Here is a 19425-nt window from a genome sequence, read left to right on the forward strand (position 1 = left end):
CAGGCCAGCCAGGGCCTCTCGGCTGCTTCGGCTGTAGCCCCAGCTTGGTCCTGTCATCCTGGCCACAACTATTAAAGTGCCATTTCCTGTCTGGACTGCAGTGGCTGTGTCTCCCTCCCCCACCCCCCGGCCCCAGCTGGCGTCCATGTCAGGAAAGCCTAAGCCGTGGCTGCACAGAACAGCTTTATAAGTGGCGCCAGTCACAGGTGTGCGTCGTAGTAATACTCGGCCATGTCTGGCCCATCCCGCTTGCGCTGCTGGGCCTGGGAGAGGAGGGGTCGAGGCCCTCGTGGCCAGGGGTGCTTGGGTCGAACCCCATAGTCTGAGGAGAGAAGAGGGTGTGGGTGGCAGGGGGAATCCACCAAGATCACCCCAGAATGGTGCCATTTGGGATGAAAAGCCCCGGAGGCTGGGTGTGGGTGCCCTCCCCTAGGGCATGTGTCCCCGGTGGCTGGGCAGGGCAGGGCAGGGCTGAGATACTACCATCCACTAGGCCGGAAAGTGGCTGCGAGAGTTCCAGAGGGGCTGAAAATTCTTCAGGAACAGATCGCTGAGGCCTGTGGGAGGTGTTGGGGTGCTCAGCCCAGGCACTTACAGGCCATTAACCACCTACCTCCCTGTGCGGGCTCAGGGTCGGGGACTGCGTGAGCCGCGACACCCAGGACTATGGCACCAGCCAGTCCTCCGGGAAGAGGAGCGGGAGGCAGCACGACAGAGCCTCACCTTCTGTGGGCCCCTGAGCCTGTGCCCCCGGTTGTTACCTCAGTGGCTGGGGGCGGAGGAGTGCAGCTGCCAGGAGGAGGTAGAGGAGCAAGAGGCTCAGCCCAGCCCTGGGACGCAGAGCCCCCAGCATGGCGAGAACCATCTTCTATTCAGGTCCCTGTCCTCTGGCTTCTGCCTGCCCCTCCCCCGGCAGAAGGACGGGAGTGCCCACTCCCGGGCCACCTCACAAAGGGCGGGGTTCCAGGGCTCGGCCAGGCCAGAAACGTCCAGCGGAGCTTTGGTCTTCGTTTCGTGTTGTCGATGCTGTTGGCCAACAGGTGCCAAACAGCTTCTTGCTCTAGTGTCACTGCCCGAGGGTTAAGGGCATAGAATTTTGGCATCTGATCTCCATTCATAGCCCCACCTTGTCTCCTGCGAGGCGGCCATGTCACAGTCGTGGGCCGCCTTCTCGTCTCTGAGGTAAGGTGCATACCTAGGTGCCCAAGGAGTGGCACGCAGGAGAGGTCACGTGGAGAGCCCCAGCCGTTCCCACTCTGCCGCCCCCTGCCTCCTGCTGCCACCGCCCTGTTTCCCCCCCAACCCCCCAGTGATGCCAGGACCGTCCTCCAGCCAGAGGGCATCAAGCAGTCCATTCAGCCCTGGCCCGGGGGTCGGGCTGCTCTAAGAGACACCCCCCAGTTCCCCGAAGCTTCCAACAGCCTGGCCCCGGGGCTCCCCAGGCCCTGCCACCACCCGGGGCTGGACAGAGGGATTTTGAGTCGATGGCAAAGCCTGCTCCCTAGAGTGGAAGCTTCCCGAGGGTAGAGACTGGTTTCGTTCGAGGCAGGATCCCCAGCCACAGCCGGCGGATGCTCAAAAACGATTTGCTGAATGAATAAATGCAACGCGCCAGCACGGAGCAGGGCTCCTCCCGCCCGGGCCGGGGCTGCGGGCCCCTCCCTGGCTTCCTGCCCAGCCCGGAGCGCGCAGCCCAAGCTCCCCTCCCAACCCCGGCCCACTCCAGACCTGTGCACTCAGAACCCGAGGGCCGAGCAGGGCTCTGCACTTTCGGAACCCCATCGCTTCTTAGCAGACCTTCCGGGGGTCCAGCCCCACACCCGTAACTGCCCACGTGCCCAGGGCCGGGAGAGGGACATCCCTGACTCCGGGTCCTCAGTAACCCCCAGGGTGACAAGTGCTGGTATCTCCTTCAGACTGTCCCTGTGTGCTCTGAGCCCACACGCTAACTGCTCAGTGGTCATCTCCCTTTCTGTGTCCTGGACACAGCTGTCCCTCAACAAGCCCGGGTCCCCATCCTCTGTTCTCACCGTGGCCGGGAACCCACAGTTCTGGACACTCCGCCCAACTCAGTCCCTCATCCCTCACCCTCCTGGCCTCTAAGATGCCACCATCTCCCTCTCTAGCCACACCCACTCCCGAGCCTGCCTGAATCCAGGCGCATCCACTGCTGGAGGATCCTGCCACTGTGTCCCTGTGCTCAGCCTCCAGCACTGCCCGATGGGAGCCCCTGCACCAGGCCACTGGGGTGAGGTGTATTTTTTTAGCAAGTTTTTATTTGAGAGAGAAACAAGCAAGTGAGGGGCAGAGGGAGAGGCAGACCCCTGCTGAGCAGGGAGCCAACTTGATCCCGATGCGGATTTGATTCCGGAACTCCAGCATCAGGACCTGAGCCGAAGGCAGCAGGCGCACTACCGACTGAGCCACCCAGGCGTCCCGGGGATGAGGTTTAAAATGCTCCCCTCCCTGCTGCCTTCCGGAGGCAGGTCTGAGTTTCTTGTGACTTGCTGTGCACAACGTCGTCTCCCAGCCGAGGCCTGCAGGGCACTGACGCGGGGTCACCCCCACTAGAACAGAGGCCTCCCTGACGGGTGTGCCCTCCACAGGCATCTGTCCTCTGCTCTCCCACCTCGGACCCGGCCTTCCTCAGGGACCCGCTCCTACCTGTTCTCACGCCCCATGTGCCTCATTTCCGTGTCTCCGCTGGGGGGTGAGTGCCCGGCGGGAGGCCTGCTCCCCTCCCGCTGCACAGACAGACCCGGGCCAGACCCCACTTATAGGGCACATGCCCGGCAACAGTCAGGGCTCCAAGCTGTGACCTCCCTGAAGGGCTTGTCCCTTCACCCTCCAGTCCTGGACCTGGATGTGCCTTCGGGGGGGGCAGGGAAAGGCTGCCCCCCTCCCCACAGCTCCCCCCAGAGTGACAGAGGAAGTGAGGCAGGGTAGAGGCTGGTGCGGATGGAGCCCTTAGAACTCAGAGGGCGGCTCATTGGGCTAGACACTGCAGCAGGAGAGGACAGTCTGTTCACAGGGGACAGGGGTGGCGGCTGAGAAGGGGACGGCCCAGGCAGATCAGTCAGGGTGCAGTCGCTCGGTCTGGGCACTTGCACCTTCCCCAGCAGCGTGCGTGTGCGTGTGTGCGTGTGTGTAGCTCTGGGAGACGTCGTCTCCAGGGAGCTGGCAGGGAGTGTGCATGGAGACCCCAACTCACACTCCCGAACCTGCACCCGCTCCGGCTCTGAGTCCCTCTGACACCCGCCCCCAGGATTGGCCCCATGGCTGGCTGGTGCCTATGGGAGAAAACCTCCCGCCATCAAATGGGGGCTGGGGGCTCCAGGGGTCACCAAACCAAGCTGGGCCCACCATTCACCAGGCTCCGGCACAGAAAGGCTGGCAGGCTGGAGCGACAGGGCCCTGCAGGGAGGGGGCAGACAGAGGCTCTGGCCAGAGGCCACACAGGCAGCTGTCACTGCCTGCCCAGCTGGGCCTTGCCTGTTGTCACCAGGATCGGGGACAGCGGTATGGGATTAACCTCCGCAGCTGCCACGGCTAGCAGCTTCCCACGCTGGCAGAGACCAGATCCCAGCTCTCTGTGGCCGGAGAAGCCCAGGCCTCCATCCCAACCGAGGCTTCTCAGCCTAGAGATGAGGGGCAGGAGGCAGTGGCTCCGTGGCCAGAGATGTTCGGGAGGTGCTCGGGTGGCCCGGCTGCTGGGTGGGGTTGCCAGGAGCGCCGGGCAGCGGGATGGAGACGCCACAGGCGGGCTCGCTGCCAGAGTCGGTTTATTAGGGTGAAGGGGCCCCAGGGGACCGAGCGGCTGGGGCACCCCTGCCCCTCCCTGCACCCACTCCTGGGATAGGTCAGCCCCAACTGTAGAAATAAATTTTCTGCCAGGCAGGCAGGTAATCCATGAGTGGCCCTGCAATGAGAGGGAGTTCGGAGCTGAGGGCCGGACTCCAACCTGGCCCCAACCTGACTCCGCTCTACCTGAGGCCCTTCTCGGCTGCAGCGGCCCCAACCCAGCTGCTCACATCTGCTGGGCGACCAGCCCCACAGACTCTCCCACCTGCCTGCCCCTAGGAAAGCAGCAGCAGCAGTGACCTTTGTCCCCTTTGCAAAAAGACCCTCAGGCTTCAAGAAGCCACAGGGCTGGTCCCACTGTGGACACTGATGGCCTCTATGCTGAGGGGAGAGCTCCAAACAGCCTGGTGGGCACCAGAAAGCCCCAGAGAAGCCAGCGGTATATGGCTCCGGGGTCCCGGGGCAGCTAAGGCTGACAGCCCAGGGTGGCCCTACACTTCTCCCAGGACAGGACACCCCCTTTCAGCCACCCCTGAGGCTCTATGGGCCAGCCTGGCCCTGCCCAGGAGCTGTCACCCGCCCGACCTGACCTCTGGGCTCCCTCTCCTGACTCTGTCAAGAATCAAATGACAAGGAGATAAAGAGACAACAGTCAAGGACACGGGCCACTGGACAGACCCGTGACACTCTGTAATCATCACACCCCTATCCCGCACTTACTTGCCACCAGGCCAACACCCGGAACGTTGTCTGCCAGCAGCTGGAGCAGGAAGAGGATCCTCGCCCTGCAGAGACATGAGCAGGAAGCAGGCTGAGTAGGGGGTCTGTGTGCCTATGACCCCGGCCATAGGCCTGGACCGCCCACAGCTCAGCTCCTGACTTGGCCTTACTCGTGGCACCACACACACTCCTCTCTCGTCCTGCCCTTCCTTCTCCTGAGCCAATGCATTCCTGGGGCACTGCACATAGGCCAGTCCCAGCACAGGGATGGTGAGGGCCCAGAAGGACATCCCCACCTTCGAGAAGCCCTGTGAACCAGAAGAACTGAGCCACACTGAAACCTCATGAGCCAATGTTGAGTGACCAGTGCCCCCCTGAGGGGGGCACTCTCAGAGGAAAGGGCCAGGGCCAAAGCCTTATTTTTTGTTTTTTTTTAAGAGACGGCACTTTCCCATGGGAGGACCTAGGGTGACACGACAGTGCCAGGGAGGGTAACAAGAGAAATGACAAGACTCGGTATCTGCTGGGTGATTCTGTACCAAGCACCCCCCTACGTCCGAGGTCACAGAAGGCCTCCCACAACCCTTTGAGGCGGGCACGATCACGTCCCCGTCATTCAGATGAGGCACAGAGAGGTTCAGTAACCTCTCTCTGGTTCAGTAACTTGCCCAAGGTCACACAACTGGAAGGCAGCCCGGCCCCAGAGATGACACTCGGTCTCTGACAGGAAGGACAGGGGTATCCCCGCACAGCCTGCGCCCCAGAGCCGCTCAGCAGCCCACTCCCTGTCCTCTGGGGAAACAGGAATTGGCAGGTTTCTAGACCTTTCTCAGTCTGAGCCACTGCTGTAAGGGTACGAGGCTGGTCCGCTCGGCAGGAGCCACACTAGAGGCTCGCTGCCTATGGGGCCACCTCTGCCGGTATGGTCGCCTCAAAATGCCTCAGTTCCGAGATCCTGGGGCTACGCTTCCTCTGCAAAGGGCAGACCGTTTGTGGGGGGAGCTCATGTGGTCCATGTAAGTCTCTGGAATATTCCTTCAGAGCAGGGAATAGGATTTGGCTTTAGTAGCTTGTGAGCTTGCAAACTTAGCTGGAAACAGGGACAGCCAGGCCCGGCTGTTCTCACTGAGGTGGCATTAAGTGTGGCCCAAACTCACTTCCTATTGCCTCAGAAACAAAGCAAACCGAACCCAAACAGAGGCTGTGCAGTCCTAGCAGGAAATGTGATTCCGGGTATGACTGCAATCTTCCAGCAGAGGACTTACTAAGACAGGAGCCTCCGGTCTGTCTCCTGGCCCCCGTCGCCATACAGGGACGCCCCCCCAATCGCAGTCACCCCTCAGGCAGTCACCTGGCAGACCTTGGAGCACTTGGTCCCAAGCCACCCCCCACTTGCCGCCAGTGGGCCGTCTGAGCCTGGCTAAGGCCGGAAGCTCTGGGCCCTCAAAGGAGACAGAGCAGGGGCTGGGCAAGGTAGGGACAGGCTAAGAGAGAGCATGGCGGTGGCCCCTGGCTCTGCCACAGGCTAGCTAAGCGGCTCGGTTTAAGGCGCCCAGTTTCTGTGAACCTCAAGGGCCTCTCTGCAAGGTCGGGCTCCAAACCACTCAGCAGGAAGAAAGCCCCTCCCCCCACCATCCCCACGGCCCCGCCCTCAGCATGCCCAGGGCTGGGCCGGGGGCCTGAACACCCCAAGGCAGTGGGTGCAGCCGGGCCAGGCCGAGGGTGGGCCTCGCCCCTCCTGGGGCCCGTCCTCACTCGGAGAAGCGGTCGTAGAATGGGGAACGCAGCAGGTAGTAGAGCAGCAAGATGGTCCGTCGCCGCAGCTCCAGACGCTCCCTCCGGCTCAGGCCCTTCCTGTCGCTCAGGAGGCTCAGGCTGGGGGCAGAAGAGAACGCGGTCAGGGCCAGCAACAGGGGAGGGGGGGCCCCCCCATCTGCTCCGGTGGAGACAGGTCTGCAGCACAAAACCCAGCAGAGGGAGTGGTCTCCTCAGGCAGCCCCAGGCTCACCTGGTCACATCCACGACCCCAGAGAGGAGCCAGGGTGTCCACGACCGCTGACCCCACAGGCCCAGGCTGAGCACTGACGGCCACGGTGTCAAGGAGGTCTCCAGCACATGGCCCACCCCGCCCCCCGCTCCCCATAGGCCCGCCCTGCAGGGCTGGCCAGCTGTGGGCTGAGGATACAGTGCAGCAGCGGCCGGGTGATGTACAAGGACTCTGCGATGGTCTCCTGCAGGCCCAGAGGGGTGGGGGTGACACTCAGCTCCTCGCGCTGCTGCTGTTGCTGCCGTCCCTCCCGCTGCTGGGGGGCTCCCCAGTGCCTCGAGTGCAGGGATGGGGCTAGAAACACAAGGGCCGCGGCTGAGCAGTCAGGCCCGGGCTGACCTCAGCCCTGAGGCGCCCAGGCCACAACATCCTACACTTACTGTTCTGGAGAGTTCGTACCACTCGGTTTGACCGTTTCCCCACATATGACTGCTCCTGGCTGCCAGTGCTCTGGTCACCATCTAGCAGGGACAGACAGAAGGCCATGCTGTCAGAGGGCCACGTTTCCAGCAGAGCCTGTGGAGAACACGCGGGCCGTGAACGCTCCTGGGGGGCTGAGGGGAGAACAGGTGAGCGTGGACAAGCCTGGACCAAGGCAGCGGCTGAGGCAGGACGCAGTCGCCAGTGATGTGGGGTCAGCACCCTCCCCGGCCTGGGAAAAGTGCAGCATCACCGGTGGCAGGGGAGCCAGCCAAGAAGCCAGACCTCCCCAGGGACTGGAGGGAGGGAGGGAAGAGGGAGAGCCCAGGCCTTCTCAGGCCTTTGCATTCAATATGACCAGGAGAAGCAAAGAATGGTCCCCATGGAGGGCCAGAAGCATCAGGCCAACCGGTAAGGAGTAGGAAGCCCCGAAGGGACAGATCTCCCGGGTACCCAGCCTCACACAACTGTGGCACTTGAGATACAGAACAAGGCCCAGGCTTGGCAGGACTTCTGTCTCCACCTCATGCTGTCCCTCGTTCCTGCCACCCGCAAAAAAGAATGAAAACTCTGGCGCCAGGAGTCCTGAGTTCAAGTTCTGATTATGCCTCTAGCCTCATCCTTCTTTTTTCCCCTCTGTACAATACAGGGGAATGAGAGCAAACAGAACTGTTGGGGATAGATGTGCTCCCTGAACAGACAACACGCCACTCCCGCCGGCCCGCTCAAAACCCACGAATTAGTTCCATGTGCCAGGCCGCTCCAGAGAGTGGCAACAGCTTACCAGGGGGCCGTGCCTGGGTCTCCCTGTCCAGCGGAACAATGGGGGGTGAGGTCTGGAGGCCAGCCTTGAACCAGATCAGCAGGAACATCCGCAGGACAGCCCTGGGTTGGGAGTATGACAGGGCTGCGGGGGCAATGGCTAGCCAGCAGGGGGTCAGGGGTGCTCTGGTGAACCCCATCCGAACTGCTGGCCTGAGTCCCCTCCACCCAGGGCCTGCCCTCCTCAGTCCCGACGTACTTGGCCAGCTGGATGAGGGCGATGACGAGCCAACGGCCCACTTCACCCCACACCTTGGCGGCCCCCATCTCCATGAACACTTCCACACACTCCAGCACGCTCAGCCACGTCAGCAGCTTCTGCTGGGACAGCGACTGCAAGGACCCCAGGCCAAGAGGTCAGGGCTGGGCGGACCCGTCCCAGGCCTTCCCCCTAGGGGAGGTGGATTTTCCCCTAGAACTACCCGTGTAGGCCTGAGTTCTCCAGGGGGCAGAGGCTGCCCCACGCCGCTGAAACTCCGTCTCTTCCTCTGAGACAGGGGCGCTAACAACTCGACCCTTCCCCTGAGGAGACGGCCTGAACGTCGGCAGACGTGGCCATGCCGCACGCTGAGACGGTAACACGTGCTACACACGCTGTCCCAAAGCTTCCCGCCCTCAGCTCCTGCCAGAATTCTCACCACAGGCAACTTTTTCCGGAGCGCGCTCCGCAGGATCCCATCATTAAGCAGCACGAGCAGGTTAGAGGCAGAATACACTGAGAGGGAGAGGTGTGGCCTTCAGGGGCTGGTCCTGCAGCCTCGCCACCCTCCCCTTCTCCCCAGAGCTGCAGGGATCACCTGTTACCTGCTCTACTCCTCCTGTCCCAGACTGTGTGGAAACCAACCCGCCTCCCCACCCACTTCCTCAGAGCTCCGCGCTCCCCGGTAAGATCTCGTGTGGGTGGCTGGAACACGAAGGGATGGTTTGATCTCTGTGACAAAGCAGTGACTGCCCTGCCCCAGAGCCCGGGTTGGCCGGCTGCCCAGAACTGCCCCTCGCTGTCACAGCCATGGATGGGTGGTCTTATCTCCCGGCCTCGTCTCTGCAGCCTGCCCCCCTCCCCCCACCCAGAGGCAGCTCCAGTTCCACCTCCCGTGCTCCCTGTGCAAACACGACTGAAGCAATTACAGTCTGAGGCTCTTCGAATGTGAGAAATCTGGGCTTGAATCCTGCCTCTGGGATCATCAGTAGCTGTCCCCTAACCTCACTGAACTGCCCCTTTAACTGGACACTGAGGACAGTTACACTACCCACCTCCTATGACTACAGGGAGGATTAACTGGGCAAAGGCAGGCAAGGTACTTGGGTCAGTGGCCCGACCAGTCAAGGTCCCCCAGATTTGTCTCTGGTCTATTCTGGGTGGGGGGGGGGGAGACGTCAAGACAGTGGACTCTGGAGCTGTGTCCGATTCAGCACAGGATCATGTAACGGAAAACCTAGGACTGCGGACCGGGGTGGTCCCCGCTCTGGGAAGCCTCGCCGCCCCCCACCCACCCCAGAGCCCCACTCACCCAGCTCTGACAGCTCGTGCGAATCGGAGAAGCGACCTGGGGAGAAGGCACAGGAGGCGGGTGAGCATTCGCCTCAGCCTGCGGCTTCGGGCGCAGACGTCCCCTCCCTATGCCCGACGGGAACCTGGACGGAACTTCTCAAGCACAGCGATCACTACCCTGACTCCGAAGGGAAGGGGCCAGTGGGGGTCAGGGGTCAGAGCCCCTAAGGGCTGGGGCAAAGGTCAGGGTAGCACCTGCCAGCAGGTAACTGAGGCCCCGCACTGCAGTCTCCAGCTGGGCCGTGGCGGCCGGGTGACGAGTCACGTACTCCTGGTAGCGGAGGCTCAGAAGCCGCAGTTTCTCCATCCTGCCCTCGGGACGGATAGACTCACGGACCGACGGCACGACCAGCTGCAACACCCTGCTTCCTGCGCCCTCCTTCCTGCTTCCGGTCGTAGGCCCGCCTCTTCGTTGCTTAACTTCCGAGGGCCAGAAGGATAATGACGCGAAGGGCCATTGAACCACCCTTCACCCCATTGCCTAAATCACCTCCCTCCAGGGTAGCGCTTAGCAACCGCGGGCCTGATCCCGCCCTCCCTGCTCCTTCAGGTCATTGGTTAACACACACTCCGCCCCCGACCCTCCCAACGGCGTCGGGACCCGGTTCTTCCGCCTTCCGGGTGGGCGGCCCTTGCGCTTGCGCAGTTAGCAGTTCCAGGAACGCTCCCGCGGTAGTCTGAGCAGTTCATTCTAGAGAATGGACTGGGACTCTGGAGTCTTTCCAATAGAACGCCGAGAGGCTCGAACGGGAGGACCGTATTTTAAGGGGCGGGGAGGTAGCTTGCTAAAGGAATTTCGATCAGACTTGAGGAGGCGCGGGGACAGTCCTGGCAGGCGCCCTTTTGGCCACTTGCCTCGTCTCCCGACCCCCACCAGAGGTAGTGCTGGGGAAACCGAGGCAAGGAAGAATCCAGCCCTCCACGCAGTCTCGATCCCTGGTCAGCCACTGTTAGTGTTGGGCTTCGGCCACAGCTCCCGCATGCACTGTGCGGGCGTGCAGTCCCATCCTCGCGGAGAAAACTGTTTCCGCCTTCGGTTCTTGGCTTGGGGTGACTTGGTCGAGTGGTTCCCTTCTCTGGGTCTCGAGTTTTCCTATCTGTAAAATGGTTTGAGGGGAGCCTTGGTCCTTGAACTCCGGCTCAATCTCAGAGCGCTTTTCGGCCCTCGGATGCACCTTCCGGTCCTCAGCTGCTCCCCAAGGGACGGGCGAGAATACCGGGAATCTTCCCAAACCGGGCGGCTTCCCTGAAAGAAGCTGTGGCGGGACAGGAGCCGCCAGAGGCAGGGCATCTGACGCCCCGGGGAGGCCGCCACTGATTGGCTGTGGGGAAAGGGGCGGGGCCTGGGTGGGGTCAAGGGTCTGAGCCTTTGGGGACCTGGCTCCCTGGTTCAGGGAACTCTGAAAGTAGTAACATGTTGTTTTACCTGATTCCCTCTACGGAATATTATCAGCAGGTGTGAAAAGGATCTGCTTAAGAACGCCCAGCCACATTTGAATCTTGCTGTAGTCTGACCACAGAGCCTAGGCGCCTTCAACAACACGCCTCACTAGGAAGCCACAGCCCCTCATAGACCTCCCCACTCCCTCACCCTCCTCTCCAGCTTAGTTTTCTTCTATAGCAGGTGGGGAAACACAGCTGCCCTCCCTACTCATGACAAGCAATGATGACCCAGGGTGATGTGTCCAGGGGCCTCGGGAGAGGCTAAAGTTCTTGGAGAACAGAGGGGGCAGTCGTGGGTATCATCAACACGGTTTCTCACCACCTCCTGGATGCCAGGCTTACTCCTAGACCACTCTTTCTGGCAACTTTGCCAGCTAGGTGTGAACTTTTTCACAGATGGGGAATAAGAGGCCCCAGTAGGCGAAAAGGCTTAGGGCAGGTGGTGTGGCAATGGCCAGATGGACCACAATGTGCGTCTCCCACAGCAGTGCCCTCTCTCCCACTGCCCACAGCCCAGCAAGGGCAGTGACACAGTGAGGCCACGTGGCCGTGAGTCTAGCTAGCAGATGGGGTTAAGACCAGGGCTCAGGGCATTCAGTGTGGGGCTCTTTCTCCTTTCCTCCCAGTACCCCACCATCTTAATGAACCTGTTCTCGAACCTCCCCAGTGGGCACTCCCCCAGTCTCTCCCTCTGCAGCCCGTGGAGAAAGTGAGGACAGGACGGGGACTGTGAAGTTTCTGTGATACTCGCAGGGCGGACGGGCCTGTGGTTCTGGGGAGAAAAGGTGTGGAGGACAGAGCAGCAGCGTCCCCCAGACACAGTGAGGGGCACTGGCCTCTGTTTCTCCACCTTCCCTGCAGGACTGGGAGAGGAGAGCCGGCCCAGCCACTTTGGAAGCAGCAGGGTTGCCTGAATTTCCTCTCCAGATCTCAGGCCTGATTAGGTCCCAGAAACAGAGTGGCCATGTGTGGAGGAGGTACTCAGCAAAGCCCCTCCCTGCTGGGTCCTTCTACCTGGCATTGGTCACCTGGCTGGGATGGAAGGGCCTCTGGGCAAGTTGGGCCAGAACCTCCCATCGGTTGGCCCTGAGCCACAGGAGAAGAGAGCTAGACCAGTCTAACCAGTACAGAGAAGGTCAATGAGGCCCAGAGAGGGGGCCTGACCGGTCTAAGGTCACACAGCAAAGTCCTGGGCAGAGCTGGGTCAAACAAGGTTTCAGGCCTAGAAGACTGCCCTTTCATATGGCCACACCTGTCTCCCACTCCCCCGGCCCCATAGCAACCTGTCGGAGGCCCAGGAGGGGTCTCAGCAAGCAGCTTCCCTTGAGTGGTAAGGTTAATCGAGGGCTGGGGCCAGTCACGGTTAAGTTCTGCTGCCCCAGCTCCTGTCGCACTCCCTGGCCAGGCCCTGACTGTGTGTTCTACTCTCTCGCTCACATTACCCACCCCCCACTCCCATCCAGTCTTTGTTGAGGGGCCTGGGGAGGAATTCATCCATCTGTACTCTGGCTCCAGGCTAGAGATGAGGGCCAGAGGGGCTGAAGGCTCAAAATTCCAAGCGCCAGGGCAGCCTCTGCATCCCCGTCTCCTTTTAATTCCCAGATGTGCAGAGAGCCACCATCAGTCTCCAAGGCAACCGTGACCCTGGCCTCCCAAACTGGACCTTCCTGGAAAAACCCCATCTCCCAGAGAAAGGTATCCTGGCGTCTTGAAGGAGGAGACTTGAGAGGGTCTCATGCTGGACTGCTTTCCACAGCTTCTTTTGGGTTAGGATCTCCCAGGCCCTCATTTTCATAGGTGAAGTTTCGCTAACCGGGCTGGCAGAGAGGCCTGGTGTATTCCATCCACTTTCAGCACTGACTTTGTGCTCCGTGGGTGCTGGACCCTGGCTAGGCTCCTGGGCCCAGTACAGGACAAGATAGACAAGGCTCCAGGCCCAGGATTAGCCTTCTTCTCGGTGGGGAGACCTGCTATAAACAGGTCCACGAGGTCAACTTCCAGGAGGGCTAGGAATAAAATAAACCAAGGGAAGTGGAAGGAGGAGCCCGCCTTCGGGAAGGTGGGGGTAGGCAACCTGGTGGAATCCAGGCAGAAGGAACATCAGGGGCAAGTCCCGGGGCAGGAAGCATTAGAGTAGAGCAGCGGGACACTTTGCCGTCAGGGAAGAGCCTAGGAAGGGGTCTGGGTGTTGGAACAGGTCACTTCCCTCCTCGGGAGAATAACGCCTGCGTCACAGGACCGAAGGGAGGGTTAACCGAGACGAGGGGAGGGTTAACCGAGACGAGGCTCGGCAAACCTCAGCACCGGGCCTGGCACGAATGTCCGCTCAGCCAGCCGTGACTGTTCTCCTTCACTGGCCAGAGCGCGCACCGTTCCCTCCAGGGCCGAGGCCGGGCTGCGGTCGGCTGCGGGGTGCGAGGTGGGGCCGAGTCAGAGATCCAGTCCCAGCCCCAGTCACAAGGCGCAGGTCTAGGCAAGGGTGGGGAATCCCGGTCCCCGCGTCAGGGAGGCCCCTCGCCAGCTCCCGGGCAGGAGTCGATCTTCGCAAGGCGGCTTTGTCCGTGTTGCCAGAAATGAATGGGGGTGGGGCGGCCCGGGAGCTCCAGGTGCTCCGCGGCTCTAGGGCAGGGCTCGACCAGCCCCGCCTCCAGTGCCCGGAGCAGGTGTCCCGGACCCTCGAGGCCCCGCATTCCACTCCTTCTGCCTTAACCCGGCCGTCCCTTTGATCCCGGGCCCGGGGTCACGGGCCCCTCCCCCGATGGGAGGTTAAGTGAAGGAGATGGGGCCTCAGAGCTGGAAGAGGGGGATGGGCTTAGGGCAGGTGGCGGGGACCATGCCTTCCTGGGTGGCTGCCCCCGCTCCCTCCAGCCAGCCTGGGGGTTCCCCGGGTTCCTCCCGGGCTTTGGGGGGAGCGTCGGATGCCGGGGCGGAGGGCGGGGCCAGCCACCCCACAACCCCCGGGGTCTCCCCGCCCCTTTGGGCTCAGCCGAGCGGAGGTGAAACCTGAACCCAGGTTGGGGGCGGGGCTGGCTCCCGCTCTGGACGGGCCTGGCCTGCGCCTCCACCCCCTTCCCCTGCACCCCGGCCGCCTTCGGGAAGAGGAAGGTCGGGGTTCCCGAGCCGCTGGAGCAGGTGAGGTGGCTACTGAGAGCGGGACGGAAGACCAGGCGGCCGTCGGGCCTCGTCGCCCAAGGTTGATCCTCCTGCCTCCCTCCCCGATCTTCAGGGACCGCGATGGAGCCCACAGCCCGGGGTCGCGCCCCGCCCTGAGCGCCCCCGCCGGCAGCTATGCTGCCCCGAGGGCGCCCCCGGGCGCTGGGGGCCGCGGCGCTGCTGCTCCTGCTGCTTCTGATCGGATTCCTCCTGTTCGGCGGGGACTTGGAGTGTGAGCGCGGCGAGCGCGGAGGCGAGCGGAGGGGCCCGGGATCCTTCCCCTGCCCGCTGACGCCACGTGTCTCTGCAGACGGGCGGCCGCCGGGCGCTGGTGCCCTAGACGGAGACCCGTCTGCGGACCGCGGGGGCCACAACCACTCGGACTGCGTCCCGCCGCCGCCGCCGCCGCTGGCGAGGTGCGAGGTAGGTGCGCGCGGCCCCTGGCGGCGGAAATCTCAGGGGCGCCGCGCCCCCAGCCGGGCCTCCCCGGCACCTGTGGGAATGGCGACACCTGGCGAGACTCCGCCAGGTGGCTCTGACACTGACCAGCCGGCCGGGGACGACTCCCCTGCTCCGGGCCTTAATTTCCCCTTTTGTGAAATAGGGGTGGACTCCTGCTCCGCGTGCCCTCACCCCAGTCTTCCTTAGCTCTGTTGCCGGGCGGGGCTCCGCTGCCCTAGGCCTGGCCAGCCCCGTCGTGGGCTCCGGTGGGGGAGGGGCTGCTGCTCACCTTGTCATCCCCTCCCCAGCTATTGCACGTGGCCATCGTGTGTGCGGGACACAACTCCAGCCGAGACCTCGTCACCCTGGTGAAGTCCGTGCTCTTCTACAGGTATAACCAGGTGTCTGGGTTGGGGGGTGGGGAGTCAGCCAGTGGGGAAGGGAACACAGGCTTGGGCGGGATCTGGGAGCTCCAGTGACCCCACCTGCACCACAGGGACAGTGTCCCTTCCTCCCTTGAAGGTGGTTCTAACAGCATCCGAAGCTGGGGACGGAAAAGCTCTGCAGAAGCTTGTGCTTCCACTTCTGAGCCCCTCCGGTGGGTCTTGTCTTGAGTTCTTCTTTCTTGGGCCTATCAGCTTTCCTCACCTGTCCTTCCCAAAGGAAAAATCCGCTGCACTTCCATCTGGTGACTGATGCCGTGGCCAGGAACATTCTGGAGATGCTCTTCTACACGTGGATGGTTCCCGCTGTCCGGGTCAGCTTCTATGACGCAGAGGAGCTCAAGGCAGGGGCCCTGGCCCTTCTGGACTTCTTTCTGGCGGTGTCCAGTCCTTTCCTTCCTCCCAGGGCATGGGGGGGGGCGTGGAGGAGAGGTTAGAGCTGCCTTGGACCCCCCAATCCCATCACACCCACAGAAGCTCAAATCCCTAATCCTCCCTGGGGCCCATGCCTTCTTCCCCTTGTGTCACCCCTGGCGTATGTTCTGGCCCTCATAGGCCCTTCTCTGCTGGGTTCAAGCCCTGTCCTTCCCACCGCCTCCCCCCACACAGCCCCAGGTCTCCTGGATTCCCAACAAGCACTACTCTGGCCTGTACGGCCTCATGAAGCTAGTGCTGCCTGCTGCCCTGCCCCCTGACCTGGCCCGTGTCATTGTCCTGGACACAGATGTCACCTTCGCCTCTGATATCGCAGAGCTCTGGGCACTCTTTGCTCACTTTTCTGGTGAGAGGCCTGGGACCCAGCCCCAGCCAGTCCCCCCTCCCTGGCCTGTCCAGGCCCAGCTGTGGCCTAGCCCTGAGCCGAGGGCCAGTGGCAGCCTCAGGCAGCTCCCTCATGCCCTCCCCTCCCAGACGAGCAGGTGATCGGTCTTGTGGAGAATCAGAGCGACTGGTACCTGGGCAACCTCTGGAGGAACCACAGGCCTTGGCCTGCCTTGGGCCGGGGATTTAACACAGGTGGGACAGTGGTCGGGGGAGGCTGGAGGGGTGACCACTGGTCAGGACAAAGGATGCTAGGGACCCCCCCCCCCCCCACACACACACAGATAGTGCTATGGACACCAGGAGAAGAGCTGGAAAACCGTTCCAACCTTGGCTGTGCTGGATGACTTTGGCTAAGCCACCTGGTCCCCCGGGCCTCTTGATTTCTCATCCATGAAATGGGGATGATGTTGCCAGCCGTGGGATCACTTGAGTGGGAGAAGATGGCTGTGGAGGTGCTCTGTAAGCTGGGCGGTGCCCCCCTTTCACCCCCAAAAGGAATGATGGTTGGCTGAAGTGGTCCATGCTCCTGTCTGAACAGTCAGAAAATACCAATAAGTCAAAAAGTAGACGTTCAAAAGACATCTTCATAAACCCTGACCCCAGGAGCAGGGTTAGCCCAGGTGGGCATGACGACCCCTTCCCCCGGGCAGGTGTGATCCTCCTGCGGCTGGACCGGCTCCGGCAGGCTGGCTGGGGGCAGATGTGGAAGCTGACGGCCACACGGGAGCTCCTCACCCTGCCAGCCACCTCACTGGCGGACCAGGTCTGGGGGGGACCTCTGACGGCGAGCGATGGGAGGGTGAGGGGGGCAGGCTCCGGGCCACGACACAATGGCTGTCTCTGCCCAGGACATCTTCAATGCTGTAATCAAGGAACACCCAGGGTTGGTGCAGCCCCTGCCCTGCATCTGGAACGTTCAGCTGTCAGACCACACGCTGGCTGAGCGCTGCTACTCGGAGGCGTCTGATCTCAAGGTCAGTGGGGTTGGGGCCGAGCGGTGGGCTTCTGGTCCCCGCGCGCATCCCCCGAACACCACCCTCCTGGGTCCCAGGTAATCCACTGGAACTCACCCAAGAAGCTTCGAGTGAAGAACAAGCACGTGGGATACTTCCGCAACCTCCACCTGACCTTCCTGGGGTATGACGGCAACCTCCTGCGGAGAGAGCTCTTCGGCTGCCCCAGCCCACCCCCGTCCGGGGCCGAGCAGGTGAGAGGGAGCCACCTTCCCTCACCTTAGGGAGGCTCTGCCCCCTCCCTGTTCTGATGGGACCCGGCCTTGTCTGGGGACTTGGCCTCCCGCCCCAGCCCCGGCGCTCGTCTCCCCGAAACCCCCTCAGGTGCAGCGGGCCCTGGCGCACCTGGACGAGGAAGATGCCTGCTTCGAGTTCCAACAGCAGCAGCTCACCGTGCACCGCGTGCACCTGACCTTCCTGCCCCATGAGCCACCGCCCCCCAGGCCTCACGACGTCACGCTGGTGGCCCAGCTCTCTATGGACCGGTGAGAGTACCGGGGAGCAAGGCAGGGGCTGGGACGGGGGATTCCGAGAGGACGGTTTCAGTGGGTGGGAGGAAGAGCTCTTGTTCGCTGCCTGAGGATTGAGGAGTTCCCGGATCCAGAGACATGGGCTGTGGTTAAGAGCTTGGGTGCCTGGGCACCGACGTCCACAACTGGGGGACCACGGGCAAGTCTGCATATCTCTAGCCTTTGCTGTTCTTACCTGTTCCCTGGGAAGGGGCCCCCTTGTGGGGTCGTTGTGCAGGTCCTAAGACCGGCTTAGAAAGGCCCGGGAAGGTGCTCAGTCATTCATGGCAAGGGGTGTCTGTGGCAGCTGCCCCGGGGAGCTGCCCCAGTGGGCTGACCACCCCCCTCGCCCCAGGCTGCAGATGCTGGAAGCCCTGTGCAGGCACTGGCCGGGCCCCATGAGCCTGGCCTTATACCTCACAGACGCAGAGGCCCAGCAGTTCCTGCGTTTCGTCGAGGCCTCGGCAGTGCTCTCTGCCCGGCAGAACGTGGCCTACCACGTGGTATACCGCGAGGGTCCCCTCTACCCTGTCAACCAGCTGCGGAATGTGGCATTGGCCCAGTCCCTCACGCCTTACGTCTTCCTCAGCGACATTGACTTCCTGCCTGCCTATTCCCTCTACGACTACCTCAGGTGGGCCCGGGGAGCGGGGAGTGGAGCGGCAGACTGGTGTGTGTGGACTGGGACCCTAGGCAAGTGTGTGGTGGCTCCTTTGTGGGCTTCCATGTCCCCTGTAAGATGGGGTTCGTAGCAGGGTGGAGGGGCCGTATCAGCTCTCCCGGCTGCCTTCGGAGAGGAGGGGAGGCTGGGAGCTGCTTCCCGCAGCAGCCCCCCACTTGTCCGTCTCCCGCGGGCGGTCGGGCCAGCTAGCCTTGGGTCCTGCGGCAAAGGAAAGGGAATCGCTGGGCCCGGAGCCTTCCTCGCCTCCGGCGCTTATGGGCGCTCCCCGCTCAGGGCCTCCATCGAGCAGCTGAAGCTGGGCAGAGAGCGGAAAGCGGCCCTGGTGGTGCCAGCGTTCGAGACCCTGCACTACCGCTTCCGCTTCCCCAGTTCCAAGGCCGAGCTGCTGGCCTTGCTGGACTCCGGCTCTCTCTACACCTTCAGGTAGGGGAGGCCCCTGCTCGGCTCTACTCCCCTGCCCATACGGCTCCCCCCACCCTCTCACCGAGGCCCATCCTGTTCCACAGGTACCACGAGTGGCCCCAGGGTCACGCGCCCACAGACTATGCCCGCTGGCGGGAGGCTCAGACCCCATACCGGGTACAGTGGGCTGCTGACTACGAGCCCTATGTGGTGGTGCCTCGTGATTGTCCCCGCTATGACCCCCGATTTGTAGGCTTTGGCTGGAACAAGGTGGCCCACATCGTGGAGCTGGATGCACAGGTGAGGATGTGCCTCACTGCCTCCAGTTTCAATTTGGATACCTCCAGGCCCAGGGAGCTCACTATACCTCGGCTTGGCACACAGCACCCTTAAGCAGTACTATTAGAAATTTCACTGGTGTAGAACTAAAATCTGCCCTTTGACCCTTACTTTGGCTATTAGAGGCGATCAGATAAGCCTGTTCCCCATCCCCTGGAGCTGCAGCCCTCCCCCCAGCACAGACAGTGGGTGTCTGTCTGCTTCTGTCCTATAGGAATACGAGCTCCTGGTGCTGCCCGAGGCCTTCACCATCCACCTGCCGCATGCCCCGAGCCTTGACATCTCTCGCTTCCGCTCCAGCCCCACCTATCGTGACTGCCTCCAGGTCCTCAAGGATGAGTTCCACCAGGACTTGTCCCGTCACTACGGGGCTGCTGCCCTCAAATACCTCACCGCCCTGCAGCCGCCCCGAAGCCCCGCCTGACCTCCTGGAGGCTGGGCCTTGCATGGCTCACCCCTGGGCTTCCCCTTGGCTCTCGCGGGCTCCCTTGTAGACACTGGAGCGACCTGGCCACCCTCCCTACTCCCCCTGCTACTTAAATTATTGAAGGTCTCATTGGAAAGGGCTTCCGTTGGAGCACCTGTAGGGCGGGTTCTGGGGGCCTCCCCCTGCTGCTACAGCTGGGGTCTACTCTCCTGGTGCCCCAGCTGTTTGGGGCTGGTTCCCCACCTTCATCTGTACATCCCTTTTTTGTAATTAAAGTTCTCTTTTTCATGTTCCATCTGGTTTGGGGCATGAGGGTGTGGGTCAGCCGGGAAGGGGCTGAGTCTCCCCGGAGTTGCAGGAAGGCCGGGACCCGAGTATGTCTTGCCCAC

General features: G+C 62.4%; 3 protein-coding genes across 5 annotated transcripts; 1 reads left to right on the forward strand and 2 right to left on the reverse strand.

The window, feature by feature from the left end:
* Positions 1-156: 156 nt before the first annotated feature.
* Positions 157-906, reverse strand: CUNH11orf94 (chromosome unknown C11orf94 homolog). Its single transcript, XM_032840708.1, has 3 exons — positions 762-906; positions 484-557; positions 157-322 (listed from the first exon to the last, which is right to left on the reverse strand). The coding sequence occupies exons 1-3, from the start codon at positions 863-865 to the stop codon at positions 201-203; spliced, it is 300 nt and encodes a 99-aa protein (XP_032696599.1). The 5' UTR covers positions 866-906; the 3' UTR covers positions 157-200.
* A 2859-nt stretch (positions 907-3765) lies between these two features.
* Positions 3766-10613, reverse strand: PEX16 (peroxisomal biogenesis factor 16). The gene is made up of 11 exons (XM_032840687.1): positions 9558-10613; positions 9322-9357; positions 8449-8525; positions 8010-8143; positions 7773-7873; positions 6949-7029; positions 6707-6862; positions 6530-6602; positions 6277-6396; positions 4522-4586; positions 3766-3919 (listed from the first exon to the last, which is right to left on the reverse strand). The coding sequence occupies exons 1-11, from the start codon at positions 9667-9669 to the stop codon at positions 3861-3863; spliced, it is 1014 nt and encodes a 337-aa protein (XP_032696578.1). The 5' UTR covers positions 9670-10613; the 3' UTR covers positions 3766-3860.
* A 3187-nt stretch (positions 10614-13800) lies between these two features.
* On the forward strand, positions 13801-19081 carry LARGE2 (LARGE xylosyl- and glucuronyltransferase 2). Of its 3 annotated transcripts, XM_032840690.1 has the most exons (15): positions 13806-13937; positions 14032-14190; positions 14269-14381; positions 14708-14790; positions 15063-15186; positions 15452-15623; positions 15752-15856; positions 16315-16427; positions 16513-16638; positions 16716-16871; positions 17002-17162; positions 17542-17820; positions 18142-18291; positions 18375-18570; positions 18824-19081. In XM_032840690.1, exons 2-15 carry the CDS (start codon positions 14094-14096, stop codon positions 19031-19033), a joined length of 2085 nt encoding a protein of 694 aa, XP_032696581.1. In that variant the 5' UTR covers positions 13806-13937; positions 14032-14093; the 3' UTR covers positions 19034-19081. The 3 variants fall into 3 exon arrangements, with proteins under 3 accessions (XP_032696580.1, XP_032696579.1, XP_032696581.1); XM_032840689.1 differs by having other exon boundaries at positions 13801-13937; positions 14032-14381; positions 15063-15156; XM_032840688.1 differs by having other exon boundaries at positions 13802-13937; positions 14032-14381.
* Positions 19082-19425: the final 344 nt, after the last annotated feature.

Source organism: Lontra canadensis, unplaced genomic scaffold (assembly GCF_010015895.1).
Source record: "Lontra canadensis isolate GAN:19392208 unplaced genomic scaffold, GSC_riverotter_1.0 scaffold115, whole genome shotgun sequence".
Classification (NCBI taxonomy): Eukaryota; Metazoa; Chordata; class Mammalia; order Carnivora; family Mustelidae; genus Lontra; species Lontra canadensis.

Excerpts from the sequence above, each read along its gene's own strand:
- CUNH11orf94 (XM_032840708.1), bottom strand. The coding sequence starts at position 865 with ATGGTTCTCGCCATGCTGGGGGCTCTGCGTCCCAGGGCTGGGCTGAGC. Across the intron at positions 558-761 it reads CTCCGCCCCCAGCCACTGAG|GCCTCAGCGATCTGTTCCTG; the intron begins GTAACAACCGGG and ends CACCTCCCACAG. Across the intron at positions 323-483 it reads ACTTTCCGGCCTAGTGGATG|ACTATGGGGTTCGACCCAAG; the intron begins GTAGTATCTCAG and ends TTCTCTCCTCAG.
- PEX16 (XM_032840687.1), bottom strand. The coding sequence starts at position 9,669 with ATGGAGAAACTGCGGCTTCTGAGCCTCCGCTACCAGGAGTACGTGACT. Across the intron at positions 6,603-6,706 it reads CACCCGGCCGCTGCTGCACT|TGCTCAGCCTGGGCCTGTGG; the intron begins GTATCCTCAGCC and ends CGTGGCCGTCAG. Across the intron at positions 4,587-6,276 it reads TTCTACGACCGCTTCTCCGA|GGCGAGGATCCTCTTCCTGC; the intron begins GTGAGGACGGGC and ends ATGTCTCTGCAG.
- LARGE2 (XM_032840688.1), top strand. The coding sequence starts at position 14,094 with ATGCTGCCCCGAGGGCGCCCCCGGGCGCTGGGGGCCGCGGCGCTGCTG. Across the intron at positions 16,872-17,001 it reads CCCCGTCCGGGGCCGAGCAG|GTGCAGCGGGCCCTGGCGCA; the intron begins GTGAGAGGGAGC and ends AAACCCCCTCAG. Across the intron at positions 18,292-18,374 it reads GGCTCTCTCTACACCTTCAG|GTACCACGAGTGGCCCCAGG; the intron begins GTAGGGGAGGCC and ends CCTGTTCCACAG.